The following is a 26,284-nucleotide window of genomic DNA, read 5'->3' as shown; positions in this document are numbered from 1 at the left end:
AGGGACGCCATATCGTAATCTACACAGACCACAAACCCTCAATGCACGCATTCAAATAGAAGCCAGAGCGCGCTTCACCATGGCAATTTCGACGACTTGATTATATCGGTCAGTTCACCACCGATATACGGTACCAGCAATATCGTTGCGGATGCCTTATCTCGAGTCGATGCCTTTCACACACCAGCTACATTCAAAGAACTTGCTTGTGCTCAAACCAACTATGCTGAACTTCAACAACTACTCAGCATATAAGATATTAAATTCGAAGCTAAGCATGACTGTTGACTTTTGGTTACCACGTCGCCCAGATGTGTATTATTAAACTAGTACTCCACATATATACATGGTTTGATATGTTTTTGAGGAAACCCGCTACAATCTCTAAGGGACATGGCAACCTGCAGAAACGTCCCGAAGTTCCGCTCTAGATTTTAGTATGCGAACACCGTCCTCAGGTTGAGAGGTAGGTAAGATACTACCAGAGCGTATAGTTTCGGTCATATAATCATGATTGTATTACGAAAGCTTTATTAAGTGAAACTTCATATTGGAACATATTTAATTTGATTTTCGGACAGATATCAATGCCTCGAGTATTTCTGCTTTTCAGAGGATTTTGCCGCCTAGATCTTTGTAGAACAGTATACATATAATTGCTGCGCCTTTTTCTATGGTGAACTGTGTTGATATTCTGGTCGAACCGACGTACTTCCAAATTCAATCTACGATTAGCGTTTTCCCGAGGAAAGTATACAAATTCTTACACTATTTTTTAAAGATTTATTACAACAGATCTTCAACTTATTCCAGGCAATAATAAATAATGATGACGTATTAAAACAATAAAAAATTATTATCTTACTGATTTATTTCTAATCTAATGGGTCGGTCCCTTCACTCTCTTTTCGAGGTAATTGAATACTTGTTATGGTCCTTAAACTGTCCAGCTAAAATCTATGTTATGATATCACCAACACAGTCTATAAAGTATACAATAAATTGTATTATGTAACAAAACTGTTTGAAAAATATTACTTCTTCAGTGCTCAACTGAACTGAAAGTGTAACATGTAAGGAAGAGCTACATTCCGATGGAATAAAGTACTTTATACTCTTGCAACTTGCAATAATCAAATCCAGGAAAATTCTTTAAGGTGCAAACCGTCAACCAGAGGATCAAAATTTTGTTTATCCATATACTAGATATAACGAATGGGAAAAACGAAAATCATTACATGTAGTATATGGAAGTTTGGGTAGTAACGACCCGATTTTATCTTCTCCTAGTCCTACATGACTTCTAATGAAGTAAGTCGTAAGAAGAATGTTCACTGAGACCCTATAGTATTCTTCGCTTTTTTCACGCAGAAATTTTCGCGTTTTGTTCGTCGGCCGCAGGTTCTTGGTTTTTCTTTGTCAACTTTCAGTTCTCTCGCCAAATTTTTATTTTTTTCTGCAAAACAATTTTTTGTGTTCTTTGAGGCAAAATAGTGGAACGTATTTTTTACTAGCTGACCCCGCAGCCGTTGTCCTGCGTGAAATTATGTAGTTTGGAATGAAAAGAAAGTTAAATTTATCATTTCATTTTTTTTTTCAATGTAACGCAGCTTTATAAACAACATTTTTCGGTTTCTGTTCCGGTGTACAGAAAAGATGGTTTTCCAACTCGTGAGCACGCTACGGCCGTGTGAAAAACATAGCATTTCCAAAATTATGTCTCACACTATGCGACTATCCTTAGGTCCTGTTGACTGTCATCTCAAATTCAATTTTCACTGGAAACGGAATACGTTTGAAGAGAAATGGCAAATCGTTAGAACTCAAAGGAATTCGTAGGATCAAGCATTCTGTCCCTTTGTACTCGATAGGTGCGTCACAATCAGTCGGGTTCCACTACACAGTTTCGGCGCATGAAGATTGGGAAACATAATAACGATAGATCCTACTTTGAGACGCAAATGATGCGGTGGCATACCAAGCCTATCCAAAGAATTTAGGAATCTTCTTCTTCTTTACTGGCGTAGACACCGCTTACGCGATTATAGCCGAGTCAACAACAGCGCGCCAGTCGTTTCTTCTCTTCGCTACGTGGCGCCAATTGGATATTCCAAGCGAGGCCAGGTCCTTCTCCACTTGGTCCTTCCAACGGAGTGGAAGTCTTCCTCTTCCTCTGCTTCCCGCGGCGGGTACTGCGTCGAATACTTTCAGAGCTGGAGTGTTTTCATCCGTCCGGACAACATGACCTAGCCAGCGTAGCCGCTGTCTTTTAATTCGCTGAACTATGTCAATGTCGTCGTATATCTCGTACAGCTCATCGTTCCATCGAATGCGATATTCGTCGTGGCCAACGCGCAAAGGACCATAAATCTTTCGTAGAACTTTTCTCTCGAAAACTCGCAACGTCGACTCATCGGTTGTTGTCATCGTCCAAGCCTCTGCACCATATAGCAGGACGGGAATTATGAGCGACTTATAGAGTTTGGTTTTTGTTCGTCGAGAGAGGACTTTACTTTTCAATTGCCTACACAGTCCGAAGTAGCACCTGTTGGAAAGAGTAATCCTGCGTTGGATTTCCAGGCTGACATTGTTGGTGGTGTTTATGCTGGTTCCAAGATAGACGAAATTATCTACAACTTCAAAGTTATGACTGTCAACAGTGACGTGTGTGCCAAGTCGCGAGTGCGACGACTGTTTGTTTGATTACAGGAGATATTTCGTCTTGCCCTCGTTCACTGCCAGACCCATTTCTTTTGCTTCCTTGTCCAGTCTGGAGAAAGCAGAACTAACGGCGCGGGTGTTGAGACCGATGATATCAATATCATCGGCATACGCCAGCAGTTGTACACTCTTATAGAAGATAGTACCTTCTCTGTTGAGTTCTGCAGCTCTAATAATTTTCTCCAGCAGCAGATTGAAAAAGTCGCACGATAGGGAGTCGCCTTGTCTGAAACCTCGTTTGGTATCGAACGGCTCGGATAGGTCCTTCCCGATCCTGACGGAGCTTTTCGTGTTGCTCAACGTCAGTTTACACAGCCGTATTAGTTTTGCGGGGATACCAAATTCAGACATCGCGGCATAAAGGCAGCTCCTTTTCGTGCTGTCGAAAGCAGCTTTGAAATCGACGAATAGGTGGTGAGTGTCGATTCTCCTTTCACGGGTCTTTTCCAAGATTTGGCGCATGGTGAATATCTGGTCGGTTGTTGATTTACCAGGTCTGAAGCCACACTGATAAGGTCCAATCAGTTTGTTGACGGTGGGCTTTAATCTTTCACACAATACGCTCGATAGAACCTTGTACGCGATGTTGAGGAGGCTTATCCCACGGTGGCGCAGATTGTGGGGTCTCCTTTTTTATGGATTGGGCATAGCACACTTAAATTCCAATCGTTGGGCATGCTTTCATCCGACCATATTTTGCAAAGAAGCTGATGCATGCTCCTTATCAGTTCTTCGCCGCCGTGTTTGAATTGCTCGGCCGGTAATCCGTCGGCCCTTCCCGCTTTGTTGTTCTTCAGGCGAGCAACTGCTATTCGAACTTCTTCATGGTCGGGTAATGGAACGTCTGCTCCATCGTCATCGATTGGGGAATCGGGTTCGCCTTCTCCTGGTGTTATGTGTTCACTGCCATTCAGCAGGCTGGAGAAGTGTTCCCTCCATAATCTAAGTATGCTCTGGGCATTTAGGAATACCACTGGATAATTCACGGCGTCGTCTTCATAGTCAAGACGATTGATCGATTTGTATGAGCGCAAGTCTCCCGGAACTTGACTTTGAATCTTCCAGTTGAAGTCAACAACATCGATATTTTTGGCAGCTAACATTGTGCGTGCACTTAAGGAATCGTAGTTATGATAATTTGGCCAATGTCCGAACATTTGTGATGAGTTCATTCTTCGTGAATTGATAAAGGGAAGATGGAATTGATATCGAACAACCGGAAGTATCAACCGGAATTGAACCATTTCCAATTTTTAGCGAAGACGATAAAATGTCTTTGACAACCGAAGGTAGAAACATTCGTCGTTTTTCGTGTGGATTGTGTAAATTCGTCCTAATGCATTAGTTGATAAGACAATCTACTGGTTGGCCTTGCTTTCTGCGTAACTATTCGACGATGCATTCCATGTACAATATCAAGGTATTTTCGAATAGAGCAATGTTCTCACAATCACATCACTGACGAAAGTTAAGAAAAAACTCGTCAATGTTAATTTTGTTGCTGGCGATGTTTCCACTGGCTATACTGTTTTCTCTCGGATGAAATACACTCTTTGGCCATTCTCCAAATTAACTGCGAGACGCACAACAGTCGGAAAACGTTCATGAATTGCAAAACTAAATATCCTACAAAGCGCTTTATTGTAGTTCACGTATCGACCGTATCATTCAAGACCAATAATCGCCATGTTGCTTTCTTTGGTGACGTACTTACAAACGTATTTTATCGATTACACGAAACTGCAATACTCAACATTGACATGAATTTTGAATGTGAATTAAACAACAGTGACGAATATGGTACGATCCATGTGTTGTTAACTTCGATACCAACGCCTCTAAATTGATTGCTAAATGTTCTGCCATTGTCGTCTGGTGAGCAACGTCGATAGAGTGGATATTCATCATTTCTAGTTTGTGTTTCCGAAAGAAAAGTACGTGGATACTGTTTCGTGCATGTATTGACAGACATTCAAACCGAAGTGGGATTGTGGTGTCCATGAACCTTGTTGGTTTTCATCACTTCGTATAATACTGGATCTTTCTTTGCATCAGGAATTGCCGCATTATTGAATGATTTCATAAATTTGATCTGGTGTAACCACCTTCCACCATCCAAAGAAGAATGTGTGCGTGCGGCAACCTCTCTTTTGCCACTCAACAGAGTACATCTAGCTTCTAACAGCACCACATATGCGTTGATTCAAGATAATGTCCATCGAAGCTGTTGCTTGAAAAGTCTTGCTATGACATCGTGACGATCGCTTTCTGATTGATCGCGACCCATAATACCGCACGTATATCATCGCATCCTGGGAGTACTCCTTCATGTGCCTTGGGCTGCTAATGTATGTTGATGCCAAAAAGAACGCCGACCGATATAAGCGCGACCTCTTCATGGCATCGTGACAAATTTCAAACTGCAATTGATCACTTTGTGTGAAAAACACATAACATTTTCACGGAACAATTTTCAGAAATTTTTGAAGTAAACGCCAAATTTGAAAGATTTTAATAATTGAAAAACAAAACAAAAAAATTGAATAAAAACATTTGTATGGAAAAAATTAACTTTTTGGAATTGTTAAATTTTCCGACTTTTCCTCATGAAAGACATACAGGTTCTTTATTTCTAAACCTTTCCCGATCCACGACGAACAATCTCTTAAAATTTCATCAATATTGGTTCAGCTGTTCTCTTAGCGTTACTAACGAACAAACATTCATTCGTTTGTATGAGAAAAAGAAAAGGGCTGTTTTCAGGGGGTTTCCGGCAATTATTCGAATTTTTTTCTCCATCCCTGAACCTCAACGAACATTTTGAAAAAAGAATTATCAAATTTGGTTCAGTCGTATGAAAGTTATGAGCGTACATACATTTTGGCGATTCATTTTTATTTATATACATATGTAAAAATCGATGACGATGGAGCGGACGTTCAATTACTCGCCCAAACTAGTAAAATACGGCGACGAAGAACTCATAACGATTAGAATTTAAGTGTTCTCTCTCCAATCCACCAAAAGGGATACCCCACAATCTGCGCCATCTACCGTAGGATAAGCCAAGCCAAGCCTTTTCAATATTGCATATAAGGTTCTATCGAACTCATTGTGTGAAAGATTAAAGCCTACTGTTAACCGGATTCACCATGCGCCAAATCTTGGAAAATACTTGTGAAAAGAGTATAGACACACAACACCTATTCGCAGATTTCAAAGCTTCTAACACGAAAAGGATCTGCCTTTATGCCGCCATGTCTGAAGTTGGTACCTCCGCAAAACTAATACGTCTGGGTAATATCTCCTGCCATCAAACAATCAACTTGGCTGCCACATCACTGTCGACAGTCATAACTTCGAAGTCGTAGATAATTTCGTCTATATTAGAACCTGCATCAACATCAATAACAACGTCAACCAACGCACAATAGCTCTTGAGAACAAGTGTTACTTCGGACTGAGTGGGCAATTAAAAAGTAAAGTCCTCTCGACGAACAAAGACTAAACTCTACAAGTCACCCATCACCCCCGTTCTGCTATATGGTGCAGAGGCATAGACGATGACAACATCTGATGAGTCGGCGCGACGAGTTTCCGAGAGAAAGGCTCTGGTAAGATTTATGATCATTTGCGCATTGGCATTGGCGAATACCGTAGACGAAGGCCCGATGAGCTGTACGAGATATACGACGGCATTGTAATGTCGTTCGGATGGATAAAAACACTCCAGCTATCAGAGTATTCGACAAAGTACCCGTCTGGGGAAGCGGAGAAATCGGAAGACTTCCACTCCGTTGCAAAGACCAGGCTACACTTGGAATCTCCAACTGCCGCCAAACAGCTATAAAGGAGAACGACTGTTCCGCTGTTGTAAACTCGACTATAACCACGTAAGCACTGCCAATCAAGATGACGAAGTCAATACCTCATCGTGTTCAATTTTTTAAAATACATAAGGCTAACACAATCCCTTATTAAAAAACTCAAAACAATTTGATTTATAAATAAAAAGATAAGTGCTTGTATTGAAAGGAGGATGGAGTCATGTGTTTGAGGATGGAGTCATGTGTAGAAGTTCACGCAAGTGAGGAAAGTTCTCTGATCGCCATTCACTTGGGAGTGGCCAGAAACGATTCTTTTACATATGACTCAAGCAGCTCACGATTTCCGGTCTTAGACCAAATATCCTCTGGGTAGCCTAAGAACATCCGTTTGAAGGCGAGCTAAAGTGAGAAGGCGAAACATTCCCCCAGCAGGGTTGTGCGCTGGGTTTGGGACCCGCCCCGTAAAAAACACCCCCAATGAAAAGAAACAACAAGCCTCGGATGAATGACTCCCTTTTTGATGACGACCATGGCAAACGAATTAAGGACTGTGATTTGAGAGTATGCACCTGTAATGTACGGTCCCTTAATTGGGAAGGTGTCGACGAGACGAGAGACACGTCTCCAGTGTTCTAGACGCGCGTACGCTCCGAGGTCCTAACATCGACTCATACCACTATCTTGTTGCAGCCAAGATTCACACCCGCCTCTATGCTGCAAAAACGCACGCCAACAAACACAGGAAAGCTTCGACGTAGAAAAGCTGCGAACACAACAGATAGCCGAACGATTTTCTACCCGGCTTGCACTCCTGCTCTCTGAGAGCACTCGGTATAAGGGAACTGTGGGGCGGCATTTCAAACTCCTTACGTACTGCTGCAACCGAAACCTTTGTTTTTCGGAAAATGCAAAACAACAACTGGTACGACGAGGAGTGCCGTGTCGCAGCGGATAGAAAACAGACTGCCTACTTCGCAACGTTACGATCGACCACAGTGCGGGATGGGATAGATACTGAGGGTTGAAGAGGGAAGCGAGACGCATTTGCAGGCAGAAAAAAACAGGGGTAATGCAGGCCGACAGGGGTAATGCTCGAAAATTCTACGAAAAAATGCGGTGGCTTACACAAGGTTTCAAGACCGAGGCATAATCTTGTAGAACCCCCAAAGGTGATCTAGTCACCGATGCCCAGAGCATACTTAAATTATGGAGGGAACACTTTTCCAGCCTGCTGAATGGCAGTGAACGTACAACGCCAGGAGAAGGCGAACCCGATTCCCCAATCGATGACGATGGAGCAGACATCCCATTACCCGACGATGAAGAAGTTCGAACAGCAATTAACTGTTTGACAAAACAACAAATCACTGGGAGCCAATGGATTACCGGCCGAGCTATTCAACGGCGGCGAAGAGCTGATAAGGGACATGCATCAGCTTCTTTGCAAAATATGGTCGGACGAAAGCATGCTCAACGACTGGAATTTGAGTATGCTCTGTCCAATCCACAGAAATGGAGACCCCACAATCTGCCCCCAACTACCGTGGGCTTAGCCTCCTCAACATCGCGTATAAGGTCCCGTCGAGTGTATTGTGTGAAAGATTAAAGCCCACCATCAACAAACTGATTGGACCTTATCAGTGTGGCTTTAGACCTGGCAAGTGGAAAAGACCCGTGAAAGAAGAATCGCGACTTGGCTCTCATGTCATTATTGACAGTTATAATTTTGATGTCGTAGATAATTTCGTCTATCTTGGAACCAGCGTAAGCTCCACCAACAATGTCAGCGTGTAAATCCAACGCAGGATAACTTTTGCCAACAGGTGCTACTTCGGGATGTAGTAGGCAATTGAGAAGCAAAGTCTACTAGTCACTCATAATTCCCGTTCTGCTATATGGTGCAGAGGCTTGGACGATGACAACAACTGATGAGTTGACGTTGAGAGTTTTCGAGAGAAAAGTTCTGCGAAAGATTTGTTTTCCTTTGTGCGTTGGTCACGGCGAATATCGGATTCGATGGAACGATGAGCTCTATGAGATATATGACGACATTGACATAGTTCAGCGAATTAAAAGACAGCGGCTACGTTGGCTAGGTCATGTTGTCCGAATGGACGAAAACACTCCAGCTCTGAAAGTATTCAACGCTGTACCCGCCGGGGGAAGCAGAGGAAGAAAAAGACCTCCACTCCTTTGAAGGGACCAAGTGGAGAAGGACCTGACGTCGCTTGGAATATCCAATTGGCGCCACGTAACGAAAAGAAGAAACGACTGGCGCGCTGTTGTATAATCGAGTAAGTGGTGTCTACGTCAGTAAGGAAGAAGAAGACGACTTGTATTAACATAAATTTTTGCATATATATATATTGTAAAAATTTTTAAGGACATTTCGGAAACTATTATTTTTTTTAATTAAGAAAAATATTTGAATACATATAATTTTGTCGTTTATGTTTAGTTCTTTTAATTACAAAAGCCAAAAAAATCAACATTCCTTCATTATTCTTTTTATACTCTTGCAACCAGTTGCTACAGAGTATTATAGTTATGCTGATCATTGTACGATATAGATACATCGTTATATATAAATAAATATAAATGATCAGGGTGACGGGAAAAGTTGAAATCCGGTTGACTGTCTGCCTGTGCGTCCGTCCGTTCATGCAAGCTGTAACTTGAGTACAAATTGAGATATCTTGATGATACTTGGTATGCGCAAATCGCCTTTACCGAAAAATTATAAAGTGCCAAATCACTAAATTAAAATATAAAACTCATATTTTTTTTAAAAAGTGGGCGTGGCCCCGCCCTCTAATAAGTTAATTGTATATATCTCTTAAACCACTAGAGCCACAACAACCGATTTCGCTCAGCAGGAACATTACAAAAGAAAAGTGTGAAAACGGATGAAATCGAATGAAACCCCGTTCTCTCCCCATATAACGGCACTGTTCAAAACTACTAAAAGCGTGATAAATCCCGTCAGAGATTCAAAAATTTATCGCCGGAATGGTAGGGCAAGTACACAAATTAAGTCCAATACGCAAAATAAGAAGCAATTAATATAACGGATTAAACTTTGCAAGAATAATGTTGGCTGAATGAGTTTCTGCGCCTCCCCTCTTAATATAACAAAACTACACCCCACACATACACACCACATCTTCACCCCACACCACACACACCAACTCAACACATCGGCATCATGCGCACCATCTTTTCATCCCACACTACACATCCCGTACTCACCACATCGTCATCATACGAACCATCATCATCTACACCATACTTTTCACACCACACGCATGAGGACACCAAACATAATTAACAAAAAGGACCGATGAACGGCGTCCGGCAACTTTTGTTCTCTATCCGTGCGCATACACGCATCACACATAAACTTTATACGTTCGTTTCAATTCGCAAAAAAGGTGAGTGCCGGTAATTTTTTAGATATTAAACATATCAAAGCTTTTTACAAGTGTACTTAGTCTATTTTTGTGCCTAAAATAGATAAATTTGAAAGAAAACTTGACTTCATTTAAATAATATCAGGGTTTTCGAACATCCGGCTGACTTTACTCTATATGATTCGTTTTTTAGTATGTGACATGCTAATAGTATATGGTATTGCGAAAAATATATAAAATCTTGTTGATACTACTCCAACAGTCATATACAAGGTCTGTCGCAAAAGAAACAGGACTGTTAAAAAACAACAAAAAATTAATATTTTTCAAAAGTTATATTTTTTTATTCAAAGTAGTCCCCTTATGCTTCGATACAGCGATTAGCCCGGTCATTGTAAAGTCATTTTTCGGAATGCTCTTGAGAACATCGGTCGCCGCCTTTTGGATAGCTGAAAAGTCGTGACACCAGTGTCCTTTCATGGGCAAATGAAGTTTTCCAAATAGGTAAAAATCACAGCGTGTCAGATCAGGTGTATAGGGTGAGTGATTAATGGTGAATATGGAGTTTTTTGTCAAAAAATCAGTGACAAGCGTCGACCTATGACATGGCGCATTATCGTGCAACAGGCGCCAGGACCCTGCCTCACGGTATTGTGGTCGAGCACGATGAATGCGTGACAAAAGATGCTTCATAACACCAAGGTAAAACACTGCACTAATCGTTTGATCGTCACAGAGGTCCTCACGACCTTCTTGGAATCGCTTAAACCACTCATGCACGGGATAGGCACTGATCAGCATAAACTTTTTTCATCATTTTAAATGTTTCAGTAGACATTTTCCCAAGTTTAAAACAAAATTTAATATTTGCTCTTTGTTCAAAATGAATTTTACGACCGATTACCAAAAGCTGCTGTCACTTTTTGATCGATAACATCGATTGTAGTTATCCAATTGTCTTAAAATTTTTACGAAATGTCAACAAGAGATCAAACTTTTTATTTCATATACCCACCAAAAGGTGGCGCCACCAGAAACAGTTATAATTAAAAAGTTTTGTTTCTTTTGCGACAGACCTTGTATAATAGTTTTCGTTTTTCTAACAAACCTTATGTGTCTACCAGTGTATGAGTTATATAAAAGTATAGTAAATGTAAGTTAGCACATATACAAAATATACAGACAATTTTGTAAGTAAAATCTAATTCAGCAATATTTTGCATTGCTCAAGTAAAATTAAATCAAATAAAATTAATTTCCAAAAATTGCAATAACAAAAACACATTTCGTCGGCACTATAACAAGCGGAAACCGAAGCGGAAACCGTGCCGCCGCAATGTGAGCCGTTTCACAACCAAACTGAGGTTCGCACTGGTTTTAGCTTACGTTATGATTATTTGATGTATAGAAATAAGTTCTAGCTAGTAAGAACTCGTACATATGTATGTAAGTTTTTAGTAAGTAAGCAAAATTTGATTATAAAAACTAAGTAAATTTGTTGAATAAAGAGAGTTCAATTTTTGCCAGCAGCAAAGGTGCGTGTTGATATTATTGGTGGGCAGCATTAACTGGCGCCCGAGACTTCAAATTTAAATTGTCTATATCGGTTGAAAAAAGCAGCGTTAGAAAACTCTAAATCGCGCATTGATAAAATTGTTGTTGCCCGCGAGCAGACAAAAAAAAACAGCGTTAGGAAACTGCTGTTATCTAAACAAAGTGTTTAAAGTAACTCTAATCGCACATTAATAAAATTTCTGTTATCCGCGTGTAAGTAACTAAGCAGCTTAACAAAACTACTGTTATCTAAAAACGAGCTCAAGGAGACTCAAAACTGTGCATTAGTAAAAACTATTGTTGCCCCTAAACAAGAAGGAATCAACGTAGAAAAGCTGCCATAACACCAAGTGCTCAAAGTGACTCTAATACGACAATAATAACTGTGCAACTGAGAAAATTATTCTCGCAGCATATTCAACTGTGTAGACAAAAGTGCAAAACCACCAAGACAACAATCAAAGCCTGAACTGTGATGTCATCCACTCCCAAGTAGCGGAGTAAAACACCTCAAAAAGGAACAAGTGGACCGCCCGAAATCAGGATGCAGAAGCTGATACTCCCGATACTGTTGTAAGAATTAAAATTAAGTTATTCACCTTTTTGTAATCAAATTTATGTATTGAGCAATTTAAAATAAATTGTAATAAGAGCAAGATTATAACAATTAGCAATAGAAAAAATTGTAAAAACTGGTGAGCCTCAGTATGGAGCAAGTACAAGAAGCCATCACACTCTTGAGAGGCGCTATAAACGCGCAAATCGAGCAAGCTAAGATATTAAGCAATAGAATAAATCAATTAGAAGCTAGAATCAACCCACACAGCGAAAGCGCTAACCCAAATAACCTTATTCACTTAACAGAGGCAGACCTAGCCGAAATTAGCAGATTGCCTGATAGTGTAAAGAACCTACCGACATTCGAAGGAGACCCGATCCAATTTATCTCCTGGATCCACAATATAGAATCTATTTTACAAGACTATGATGTGGTAAGGACGAAGCCACTCTATAGAGCCATCTTACGGCACATTAGGCAAAAAGTGAAAGGTCCTGCGGATACGGCCTTAATATCATATAATATATTTGATGACGACTGGGGGACAATCAAGAGTTGTTTGTCACTGCACTACGCAGACAAACGCGACCTAAGGACCCTAGAACACGAACTAGGATCCTTATCTCAAAAGCACTTTAGCGTAGAGCAGTTCTATGCTCGAATTAATCACCAATTATCTTTGATAATCAATAAAATAAAGGGACAGGACTATTCCAGAGAAACAAGTAGCGTGCTACTAGAAACTTGTAGGAACCGAGCCCTTGACGTATTCATCAGAGGCCTAAACGGTGAACTATCCAGGATGCTAGTCATCCAACGACCCAAGAACTTACCCGAAGCATACGCTTCCTGTCTTGAAATACAAAACATTAACTTAAGAAACTATTCAATCTACCCAAGGAATATCGGTAGCTTAAGCCAAACGCAAAGAAACCAAATGAACCAAAAACAGGTATTTGTACCAAGGGAATTAAACTCGTTCGAAAAAAATCAAATCTATAATAAAAATATTCAAACTCAAGCGCTACCTCCACCTAGGCCAACCCAACCCAATACCTGATATAAACAACACTCTTGCTAGCTTAGGCAAGTGCAGTTATTTTACCACACTCGACCTTACATCCGGATTCCACCAAATCAGGATGAAGGAAAAGGACATAGAAAAGACAGCCTTTTCAACAGCCAATGGTAAATACGAATATACTAGGTTGCCGTTCGGCTTAAAAAATGCCCCTTCCATTTTTCAGAGAATGATCAATGACGTTCTCAAACCTCTTATAGGGAAGTCCTGCTACGTCTATATTGATGATATTATAATAACAGGGAAAACTAAAGAAGAACATCTAAACAATATTAAAGATGTATTCGCGCTCTTGTGTAAAGCAAATCTAAAGGTCAATCTAGAAAAATCCAAATTTTTCAAGACGAAAGTGGAATTTTTAGGGCATATCGTTACAGGAGAGGGTATTTTGCCAGATCCTGAAAAGATATCCGCTATTAAAATGATTCCTGCACCTGCTAACCTTAAGGAATTAAAAGGTTTCCTAGGTTTAGCGTCATATTACAGGAGATTTATAAAAGACTTTGCGAAAATTGTCAAGCCACTTACAAATTTAACTAGAGGCGAAAATGCGCAAATGAAAGCAAGTCAATCTAAAAGAATACAAATTTCGCTAACAGAGGAATGCTTAAAATCATTTCATGATATGAAATATCTGCTTATGTCTTCCGAAATCCTGGTATTCCCAGACTTCAATAAACCATTTATTTTGACGACAGATGCTTCCAATACAGCAATTGGGGCAGTCCTTTCACAAGGGGAAATCGGTAAAGATAGACCCATAACTTACATATCTAGATCACTCAATAAAACCGAGGAGAATTACTCCACAATTGAAAAAGAAATGCTCGCCATAGTATGGTCCCTCGACAAGTTAAGGACCTACTTATATGGAGCTAAGGAAATAAAAATCCTTACCGACCACCAGCCGCTGACGTTTGCACTAAGTAACAGTAACAACAACGCCAAGCTCAAAAGGTGGAAAGCAAGGATAGAAGAGTATAATTATAAACTCATTTATAAACCGGGAAAAACTAACGTAGTCGCTGATGCGTTATCACGGTTACCAATAGAAATAAATAGCGCAGAAGAGGATAGCTCAAAACTCATTCCTCACTGTGAAGCGCCATTAAATGTTTTTAAAAATCAAATTGTATTTGTTTAATCCAAACAAATACTCCTCTGCATTACTCCCACAAATTACAAAAAGTAATAGAGGCGTAATGTAGAGGAGTATAAACCGCCCCAACTTCACGCAACATGCGAAAAGGAGGAACAAAGAAGACAACTTTCCCGCGCTTTTTGCCTTTAGGTATATTGTTATCCCGCCAACAGCAGCGAACATACAAGCGACACATAGTACTTAGCGAATTGAGCGATATACAAGTGGAATACAAAGTTTAATATAATAAAACAAACACAGTGAACACAACAAGTGAACAATTAAAAAAAGTGAAGGTACAACCTAACTACTACACAAAACAATACGGAGACAACCCATGAATCCACCAAAATTACTCATCAAGCACCCACAACGAGGGAATACACCCAGCATACAGAAAGGAAATTGAACTCGCAACAGGTTACCTCAATAAAATAAATTAACATAGAATTACGTACTTATATATACAAGTAACACATTTAGCCAATATTGGTTACACACACACACACTCATATATTTGTAAAAACGAATGAAATATTAAATCACTATTTTATAACGTTTACACTAAAACAATTATCTTTTAATTAATCGTAATCGGCCCCATACGTCGACATACCCCGACAGTATTCTTAGAAGGAAAGGAGGAGATAATTCACGAAGAACCGCATCCAAGGTACCACAGGCACCGCATTACATGTGAAGCTTACAATAAGGAAAAACTAATTGAAATCTTAAAAAGCGTTCTCAACCCAAATATAATTAATGGTATTAAAATCCACGAAAAATATATTTCATTATTACAGCAGGTATACCAAGAATATTTCTCACAATTTCGTATCAGGATAACACAGAAAGTGGTTACTGATATCCCTGATGAGGAAGTTAAATTTAAAATAATAGAACAGGAACACAAAAGAGCTCATCGAAACGGTAAGGAAAATAAAGACCAGATATTGGAAAGATATTACTTCCCGCAGATGACTAAACTTATTAAAAAATATACTAAGCCATGTGAAATTTGTGGATGTAATAAATACGACCGACATCCACAAAAACCCAAGTTACAAGCAACTCCCATACCTTCATACCCAACAGAAATACTGCATATAGACATTATAGAAATATCCGGTGAAAAGTTTATTACGTGCGTTGACAAATTCTCTAAATTTGCGAAATTTTTTAGAATCAAGAATAAATCAGTATTGCATATCAGGGATAAGCTGATAAAGCTTCTTCACTATTTTACTGTACCAAAGACATTAGTCATGGATAACGAGGGCAGCTTTATAAGCCCAATAACATTGAATTATTTAGAAGGATTAGGAATAGAGATCTATTTAGCACCACCCCAAAAGAGTGAGGTTAATGGTGCAATAGAACGTGTGCATTCCACTATTGTTGAAATAACCAGATGCCTCCAAGTGGAATACTATGAATGCTCTATTAAAGAAATCATCAACATTGCAGTTGACAGATACAATAACACTATACACAGGAAACCCCGATGCTACGGACTGGGACCGAATTCTTTCTACAACACATTAACTGACTGAAAACAGTAACTTAAAATATACCACAAACAAATACCTTATCAAGACAAATAATAAAATACTAGATAGTTATAACACAATAATGGACGAAATAAGTAAGGATAACAGGGAATTGTTCGAACAGACATTATATAATAGACAGTAAAAGATGAAATTGCGAAAATTATAATGGCAACCCAGCTAGCAAAACAAGGAATTGTCCATTCCCAAATTTTAAATAAGGAAGATATCGCTAATGTTCTTTCTCAAACCGAGACACTACCATTCAGAAATGAACTACAAGCACTCAAATACGCAGAACCCTCTATGATTGTCAAAGATTCACTTCTTTTATGTGTAATTTCACTACCACAAACCGAAGATACCATATTCAATAATATTATTATACGTTCAACTGTAAAACACCTTAAGCGAGTTTATTTAGAATTCACTAACCTTTTCATATCCCAAAATGACAAATACGGCATACTTGGGAAATGCATTGAAATAGATGACACTAAAATATGCAAGAGAAACCAACTTCAAAAACTGGACAAAACCCACTGCATCGCACAAATTCTTAGCGGAGAGAAAGCGCTATGCGATTACCAATACGAAAATAAAGCTATAATTGAGTTAATCGAAGAAGGAACATTATTTCTTTCAAATTTCATTGGAAATATTACTTATAATAATACATCTCTTAAACTAAATGGTACATTTCTTATAAACTTCTTTAATGAAACTATAACCTTGAACAACGTTACTTACACAAACTGGCAAACAAGTTCCTACCAGGTCTTACCCGCAATATTTCAGAATAACCTAACAGAAAATGAAATTAAATTAGTCTAAACTATTTACATCAACTTCATTTAAATAATGTAAATAAGCTAGAACGCATAACAGCAAAAAACATTCTTTCAGTTAGCTCAAGCTTCGTAGCAATTCTTGTTGCAATAACACTATCATTAGCTTTGTATATCATACTAAAACCAAAAATTAGGAATTCGTTTTTTATTCCACCAATAGTAGATTATCCACAGATTTCAGTAGCAAATGAAATTTTATCAGCGAGACGCTGATGCTTAAGAAAGGGGGAGTTAGCACATATACAAAATATACAGACAATTTTGTAAGTAAAATCTAGTTCAGCAATATTTTGCATTGCTCAAGTAAAATGAAATCAAATAAAATTAATTTCCAAAAATTGCAATAACAAAAACACATTTCGACGGCACTATAACAAGCGGAAACCGAAGCGGAAACCGTGCCGCCGCAATGTGAGCCGTTTCACAACCAAACTGAGGTTCGGACTGGTTTTAGCTTACGTTATGATTATTTGATGTATAGAAATAAGTTCTAGCTAGTAAGAACTCGTACATATGTATGTAAGTTTTTAGTAAGTAAGCAAAATTTGATTATAAAAACTAAGTAAATTTGTTGAATAAAGAGAGTTCAATTTTTGCCAGCAGCAAAGGTGCGTGTTGATATTATTGGTGGGCAGCATTAACTTGTATATATAATATAAAATTGCTTGGATTTCGATCCTCAGGTTGACGCTTTATACCATAAAGTATTTCCCTGGCTTTGATTCTTGTAAGTTGCAAGAGTATAAAATGTTCGGTTGCACCCAAACTTAGCCCTTCCTTACTTGTTAAAAATTAAAGTTGAAGTATTGCGCATATAATTATTTGACCTGAGTATTATTACGTAAGTATTATTAAAGTAAAAAATTAAGTTATTATTGTACCGGTCAATCGCAAATATTTGTAGGAAAGCAAATCAATTTTAGGACAAACAATCTTCATTTATTCCCCATAAGTGTTATGTACTTTGTTACAGTGTTTCGTTTCAAATCTAAAACTTGGCAATTCAAATAAAAATTGATCACGTCTTGAGGAATTTTGTCATTATTCTGTCTATGCCTTTTGTTATGAACTAACAATTTATGAAGGGCCCAGGGTTAAAATCATTAAAAAACATTTTTTTGAGCGCTCGCTTTCACTTTCGTTGTTTACTGCATTTTCTACGGCTCCTGACAACAATAACCGTTTCAAGTATCACTCCGCGAATGTATAGAGCTTCAGTTTTAATGGCATTCTTCGGCGAATTTGTTTGTTTCCGAATTTCCGAAAAAAAAAACAATTGAAACGCTAAGTTTTTTGAAATATCACCCACACAATTTTCGGCAGTTTGTCCTATCAAAAATTTCATTAATAATTTATTGAAAAGTGAATATACCATACATTATATTGTTATAAATTACGTAATCAGGTTCAGCAACACAAGTGCTTAAGAAACTAAAACTTAAACTCATGTAAAACACAAAATGTGAAATGGCCACAAAAAATCGATTTTTACATATTTTTCTTTATGTGCATATGTTGTATTTGAGAATACACACAGATCGTTCTGGTTGATATATTCGAAGTTATACGCAACGTTTACACGCAAATTTGAAAAATTGTTTCAGAGTGCTTGAAGGTACAAGACCAAACTTTAAACGCATTTTTCTCAAAATGGTATTTTCAAAGTCGCCGACCAACATTTCTCGAAAACGGCTATATCGATTAGTATCGAAATTGAACACGAGCTTCTGAAGTATATTTTTTTCTCACCGATAGATATTTTTTTATTTATAAACAATTTAAGGCTGAAATTTTAGTCAAAATTTGAGTTTTTTTAGATATCGTCATTTTATCAAAAAAACATTGTTTTGCTTATTCCTTCAATTTGTTTTACTAGATTTAACATTACTTTAAGGAAATATGTTTGGCTTTTTAATTTCAGAGGATCCAGTGAGATATAGAGGCCACCGTAAACGTTTTTTTTTTTTGAGAGGCGCTACCGGAGATCAGATGTAGTTCGTTCGCAATTAAATTTTCTTACTACGTATATACTAAGTCTTGACATACAGTTGAAAGATGTCACAATATATTATTTTATTTCGCATAAAGTTTATGGCTTATGAACAGAATCATATTCGTTGGGTGCGAAACATTCGGGTCAACAATATCGTCTGTTCTAAATCCAGTGGAGCAAATCAATGAAATTTGTAATAGTAACATTTAGAATAAATACGCGCGGGGATATCTGCCTGCTATTTACAAAGTGGAATTTCACCGAAAAATGCGATTTAGAGGATTACATGTCAACTTAAAAGTCCGATTTATGGAAGGAAAGTATATGTAAATATGTACATTAGGGTGATTCAAAAAATAAATATTTTTTTGTTCGTTTGGTACTCGGAAAAATAGGTTCCTAGACACCTCAGGTTTGAAAACGTAACAAGCCATTTATGACATTTTTTTGGATGTGAACGATGGATTTTTTGAAAGGTATCTATTTGTGGGAATGTTTTGTGTCGATAGAACCGATAAACAATTTGAACGTTTTTCTTCCAGACTTTATCTTCCCTTTCAACAATTTAATATTGGGTTCTTTCATTTGTTGCCACGTTGGCCATTTTTTTCGAGATTGCTCCCGCAAAGGTTACGATTTTTCTAGTAATACGTTACTATAGTGCGTATTTACAAGAATGGGGTCCAAATATCTTGTGGGAATGTTTTTTGTTGAAAAACAATTTAAAGCAGTGGACTGAAATTTGATAAATTTTTCACATGTTTCTTTTTAAATTTTATGCAAGTTCATTAGTATCGTTACTTGCTTATCGACTAATATTCTCTAATTTTCGTATTTGTTTTTTAAGTTTTGGAGGCTTATCCAGAAACACAGTACAACAGCTAATCTGGGGGGTGAGAAATTCCAAGTCAGGGTGATGGTACTAGGTCAGTATAGTAAACCCCTCAAAGGGTTTGGCGTTCGTATGTGTCAGTTTTTTTATGACCTTTTAAATTTTTTCCTTATCTTGATGTTTTTTCGCTTAGTTGAACAAAAGAGAACAAAATATGGAACTGTGCAAGCCAGATGTAAATAGCTTTTGCTACTGCTGTGGTTAATATGTCTCAACACATAAAAAAAGCGGAAATTTCAGTACTGATTTTGTTTAAACATACGAGATGTACTTCAACCAATGTGTTATAGTGAACGAAAATTGGGTACCAAATATAGTGTGCTGCTACAACCGTCTAATGGATTGGAAAAATAGAAGACGTGAAAGTATGCCATTCGGTATCCCAATGACTTAGACTAATCCTGGCGAAGGTCACAATCCATTGAATTGCTATGCATGTGCGAATAAAGGAGCCGCAAAAAGGATAAGAAAATCGTAGAATTACGTCATAAAAAAAACTGACACATACGAACGCCAAGCCCTTTGAGGGGTTTACTATACTGACCTAGTACCATCACCCTGACTTGGAATTTCTCACCCCCCAGACAATAATCCCAAAAATTTTCCACAGTGAAATTGTCCAGTTTTTCGTTTTTGATTTCTAATACTGATTAGGAATTGCCTTCAAAGAAGTACAGTATCTTAGTAAAATATCACTCTCAGAAATAAATTTGGTGTATGAAATATCTTCGATACTTTTAGAGACTTGTTTTAGATTATTTTGAATCTGTGCTCATTTAGAAAATGTATAGAATTAAAATTTTGATCTAAAGTTTTCAAACAAAAAATGCCTTTCACTACTGCCATCTCCTTTGTAAAATTAAAGTTTTGTATCTTAATTTAGTGCTTAATTATGACACCTCATAAGTTTTCGTTTGAAGTAATTCAATACGCCCATTTACGAAAGCTCCTATTCTTTTAGCCAATGAACACGTGTACCAAGCTTCAATACAGCATCTAATTGTTTACTCAATTTGCAGCTTGCTGGCAGACCAGCGGACGGAAAGACAGAAAATCGGAATTCAACTTGTTGTCAACTAGGTATACATTGAGTCAAAAAAGTACATGGAAATTGTAATTTCCAATATTCCAAAAAAAATATTTTGCTAAGTTGGTAGGTAGGTAGTTGCCTTTAAAAAAAAAACTAACGTCTTTAGTAACTCATTGGATCTACACAGCAGTTGTTAGGCCAATTATGACATATAGTACATACATTATGTTGGTATGGTCAATAATGGAAAAGAAATACGCTATAGGTATATGAAAAGCATCGTAAGAGCAATTAGCTATATGTGAGCTAAGAAGCATTCTAACCCAATACCACAGATGTTTGAAATCCTATAAAATTCAAATTAAATTCGGCCCTAAACACAGGGCTAAGCATACTATATAAACGGATGAGTCCAAACTTGATAATCGACAGGGTGGTGGTGTCAAAATTAGGTGTCAAAATCGCCTTCCAGCTACCCAGTAGATAAAGTTATTGTCATTAAGTACAAAGGTACCGTGTTATATCATTGATTATTTTGATAGCAACGAATTATCTCTGATCCTGAGGTGGTGGTGTCAAAATTAGGTGTCAAAATCGCCTTCCAGCTACACAGTAGATAAAGTTATTGTCATTAAGTACAAAGGTACCGTGTCATATCATTGATTATTTTGATAGCAACGAATTATCTCTGATCCTGAGGCATATCTTTAGCTTTTAGGTTAGTTAATGATTTATTCTCTGGCTCTCCAGACCACTGCAGTGGTAAAGATCGCCGCAATTACAGAAGGTTTTTTTGTTCTGACAAAAAGCTCAAAACAAGGAATATATTTATATATTCAGACTAGCTGACCCGGCGAACTTCGCCCCGCCCAATTTTTATTTTTTTTTTTGGAAGTCATAGACTCGTATAACTTTACCACAAATAATATAAACTTCAAACAACGCATTTTCATTTTATGTTTTTAATGTTTGTAGCGCCATCTACTGTAACATACCGCACTCAATACCGCTGTTAGCGCCACCAACTGGTGGATAGCTCTTTGCTAATAATAAACAAATAATTTGCAATAAATAAATAATGCGACTATAAGGAGAGTTATAAACTATCCTATCTTTCAAGTTGGACCAAACTGCACACAGTGTTAAAAATTTCATTAAAATCGGTTTAGTAGTTTAGGAGTCCATCGCAAACAAACAACGTGACAGGTGATTTTTATATATTAAGATAACCAAGCGGCGTTGAAATCACTAAAGTCTCTTAGGGTTTGAAAAAAGATAATAAAACAATATTTTCATCTCTAAGTGGATTTGACATCCTATTACACAATAACTTGCTATGGGTTCCAGGCTATAATTATATTCCTGGTAACTACAATAAGTCTCCTGAAAAGTAGAAATTTATGTAAATATTAATGTCAATGATAGTGGAGTCAATCCCTAATTTGCTCAACAAGGAGGCTAACGTGGCATGAATGAAATATGAGATACTTATGACGATAATTAAAATTAAAACACAATGGCATAAGAACTAGTGATGAGCGATATTTCACTACCGGTGATTTTTTCACTGTGATTGAAAAATCGCAAATCGCAACTGCGATCACTTTTTATAAATAGCAGTTCGCTTCTATGAACTGCGATTGCGATCGCAGTTCGAAACTGTGATCGCAGTTCGAACCAGTGAATTGCGATCGCAGTTCGAAACTGTGATCGCAGTTCGAACCAGTGATTGCGATCGCAGTTCGAAACTGTGATCGCAGTTCGAATCAGTGATTGCGATCGCAGTTCGAACCTGTGATTTACGATAGCAGTTCGAACCTGTGAATTACGATCACAATAGCAAATAGAAAAGTAACAACTTTCTTCAGGGTATTGTATATATCGTATATGCTATTTTTCGTCATAGCGGTTTGAAGTTTTGAGTGTAACGTTCTTATAATTTTTAATAATGGCAGGAAATTTATCAAGGAAAAGAAGTGAAGTATGGCAGATGTTTGAAGTAGTAGATGAAATATATGCAAAATGCAATATTTGCAAAACAAAAATTTCATATAAAACATCTTTAACAACCAGAAGTTTCAACTACTTATGGAATATTTTAATTTAATATAATTAAAATTTTAATTTTATTTATTTGAAAGCTTTTGTGATGAATTTAAAAAATTACCTTAGAGTACAAATTGAAACTCTTTTCATGGTAATATATATATAGTATAAATATTTAAATTAAGTTTTTAATAACACTTAGTAATAAATTATATGAATTTTAATAAAAATGGAGCTACTTTTACTGTTTTATATTTATTTATTCTTTTGTTAAGATGCTCTTATAATTATTTCGTTTAACCGAATATTATTTAATTTAAAACAAGAATTGTAATTAATTAATTTCAGAAAAAAATATGGAATAAAAAAATTACGGGTTTTTAATATTTTCCCAAAGATTAAGAAACTCCCGTTATTAATTTGGTCTGGAAAAAATTATTAGCGGGTATTCAAAACATTCTGATGGATTATGGAGTTTATTAGTTTTTCTTTGAAAATATACAAATACATACAAATGAACTATGCAATAAGCTCTTAGTTTCAGGTAGCAGAACCGCTCCAACATTTGCGAAAATGTAGTGAAAAGAAAGGCGTAAAAACTTGACTCGAGTTACAGGAACCAAAAGAAAATTTGCCGCCAATAACGACAAAAGGTTCAGTCGTTCCCACGACAGTCGGGTGTACGTAACTGGACGGGACCCGGACTTGTATTCAGCCAAACACTGTCAAATCGGCTGAATCTGCCGCTACAACAACAACAACAGAAGGTTGTTGCGATCGCAATAGCAATATAAAATCACAGTGATTTAAAAATAGCAATCACTGAAATCACAGTGATTTAAAAATCGCAATATCGCTCATCTCTAATATGAACTTTGGTAGGAGTCTTAATACGTTACAGTCTATTCTTTAGAGCCATCAAATTGAGCACCCCTTGTAGAAGCTTTGTATAAAAAAATAATCGCAACTATCGATCGAGGACTTCTTGACGATATTTCGGAAAGTTGCACAGATAAAACTTTTTGTATTGATTAACATCATCAGAAGCACGGTCTAGTTCAGAGAGGACATCCAGTGGTTTCGTAGTAGGTGTTCTTAAGGCTTGGGTTTGTCGGCAGATAAGTTATAATTAGGGGTTCAGATGACATTATATAGTTCGACCAATACAATTCTGGCCAAAATTGCAAAACATTCAAGAATCATACTTTTAGTATTTATTAAGTGTTCCCGCATTTCAATATTATTCAAAATCATAGTATTCACTAAAATTCGATCATATCTATGTACTTATGTATTTTATCTTCCAGACATTTTTTTTAAGGTTTCATGATATCATTCCTCTTAAGAATTTAATTGACGTGTGTTTATGAAAAGAATAATTGTTTATTATAATTTAATTTTTACCTGGTTAGTTCAACAGTCACCATTCCTTTGGGCTGGATATTTATACTCTTTCCCATGAACTTTATTTTTGGGTTAATCGATCCATAGAACTTGTAGTTAGAAGATTCGGCATGAAAAGCAGAAATCGGTGGGTGATGTGATACTTGTTCGCATAAAATTTTGAAATCATTTCTTTGCAGTTCATACGTTTCTCCCAAAAGTGGATTGAATGGTTTTCCAACGCGTTCCCAGTTTGATGCTAATGCCGACACAGCGAACGCTATGCACATATATATAAGAAATATTGAAACTACATGTTAAACTTTATTTATTTAATGTAATATGTAATAATTTTCTTTTCCAGCGTTTTTTTTATTTCTCTGAGTTGCAGCGCAGTCTATATTTTTAATAAACCAATAATAATAATTACTGGTACAAAAAATGTACCGGTTACCGAATTTAACATTTATTTACTTGTTATACCCTGAATAGAGTATATTAAGTTTGATACGAAGTTTTTAACAGCCACAAGGAAATTTCGGATACCCTATATAATATAAACATTAATTACATTTGAAATTGGCACACTTCGTTTTCTCCCCAAGAAGCTGCTCAATTTTTGGAGCTGCCAATATCGGACCACTATAGAATGTTGATTGATGTCAGAAAAAAGTAAAAAAAAAAAATTAGTGGAATACAAAACTTACAAAAAATTGTGCCAACTTCTAATAGCACGATAAAAACGCAAGTGATTTTTTTGTTGACATTTTTCACTCGTATTTCAATCTCCCTCTTCGGTGAGAACCTGTTCATTCGACTCAAATTTATTCAAATAAGTGCTTGGTTTGGAGTCTGTTTCAATCAATTTTGTGATTCCCGCGGCGGATGTGTAAGCTGGTTCATTGTCTCGGTAGAAGAACACATTTTTATTGGCTACATGGGACTGTTTCTTTAATTTGCTCTCGAATTGGCACAATTATTTGACATAGTAGAAAATTTTTTCTCTTCTACAGGTCGACGTAAAACCACCTGGATTCAACGGAGTGGAGTCATGATTATGCTTGTTTTCCGGAAACTCATCGTGCCTGCATCTTTATCATGTCCAATACTTCATGCCGAATAAGAACCACGTGTTATTTTGAGATAGAAACTGTCTCAGTTATCTCACACACCTTGAACCGAACCTCTGCCAATGCGAGATCGCGTTTTAGAGACATCTTAAGGTAGCTCATCACAGATCAATCGATACTCATTAAAACTCGTTAAATCAAATAAAGTACCTATCGGACCCTATTCGTATACACTATACCTAGAAAGTATTTTGATACAAATAGTGGCCCCTAATTATAGTTAGAAGCTTATATAAAAGTTGGCTTCTTTTCAGGTTGTGCTGCAACACGGTTTTCGGTTGAATAAACTATTGCAATAAATATATTAGGCGCAATGAAATTATTATTGTACTGCATATACTTTATGAACATATTTTAACTGTGTTTCTTTTTTGTATTACGTTCACTAATATATTATGTATACAAAGACATATTTATAAAAGTTGTGTTATACATTACTTGCAACGAGCTTCATTCGGTCAGCAGGATCTTCCTCTTTATTGGCTTTATTTAATATTTCGGCGTATTCCATATATTCACACACCCTTTGCAAAAAGCTTAATGGCTCATTTAAAGTAACAGGCATCGTTACTTTACTCAACTCTTTTCCAAGACAATTTTTCAAAACTGACATAATATTTCTATCATTCCATTGTAGCATCTCAGAAGGAAGACAGGTTCTAAAAGGATAAAATGTAGTAACTTTATATTAATTTAACGTTTTTATACTGTTGCAACATGTTGCTACAAGGTAGCAACACCTTGAGTATAAATAGAGATATCTTGATAAAAACTGCTAAACGTGACAAAATTTTGAGGAGTTCGTAGATGGGCGTGATCGGACAACATCAACTCCCTATATAACAATACTGTTAAAAATAAATCAATAACTAAATATGACAGAGATATAAAATTTTACACCTCACTTTATGTGAGCAATTGTGAAAACTAGACGATGGGCGTGGTCCTGCCCACTTTTATGTAAAATCCCATATTTCGCGACCCGACCGACCGATTTCGATTTATTTTTTTATACTCTTTCAACGTGTTGCTACAGAGTTAGTAGTTTTGTTGACTTAACGGTGGTACGTATCACTTAAAACAATGGGAAATACATAGATATAGGGGTAACGAGCA

General features: G+C 37.1%; 1 protein-coding gene across 11 annotated transcripts in view; it reads right to left on the bottom strand.

The window, feature by feature from the left end:
- Nucleotides 1–26,284, bottom strand: part of LOC105233792 (oxysterol-binding protein-related protein 1) — a 386,119-nt gene that overhangs the window by 292,603 nt on the left and 67,232 nt on the right. For all 11 annotated transcript variants that reach the window (XR_007422136.1, XR_007422135.1, XM_049451343.1 and 8 more), the window contains 2 exons: nt 25,607–25,827; nt 24,060–24,318 (listed from right to left, as the gene is read on the bottom strand). Coding sequence is in view for 9 of the 11 variants with exons in the window: in XM_049451343.1 (XP_049307300.1) it covers nt 24,060–24,318; nt 25,607–25,827 (480 nt within the window). In the remaining 2 variants the exon portion in view is untranslated. The remainder of the gene's footprint in view (nt 1–24,059; nt 24,319–25,606; nt 25,828–26,284) is intronic.

The sequence above is a fragment of the Bactrocera dorsalis genome, chromosome 3 (genome assembly GCF_023373825.1).
Source record: "Bactrocera dorsalis isolate Fly_Bdor chromosome 3, ASM2337382v1, whole genome shotgun sequence".
Lineage (NCBI taxonomy): Eukaryota > Metazoa > Arthropoda > Insecta > Diptera > Tephritidae > Bactrocera > Bactrocera dorsalis.
The sequence above is the reverse complement of the archived record's forward strand: the minus strand, read 5'-3'. Positions and strand labels throughout refer to the sequence as shown.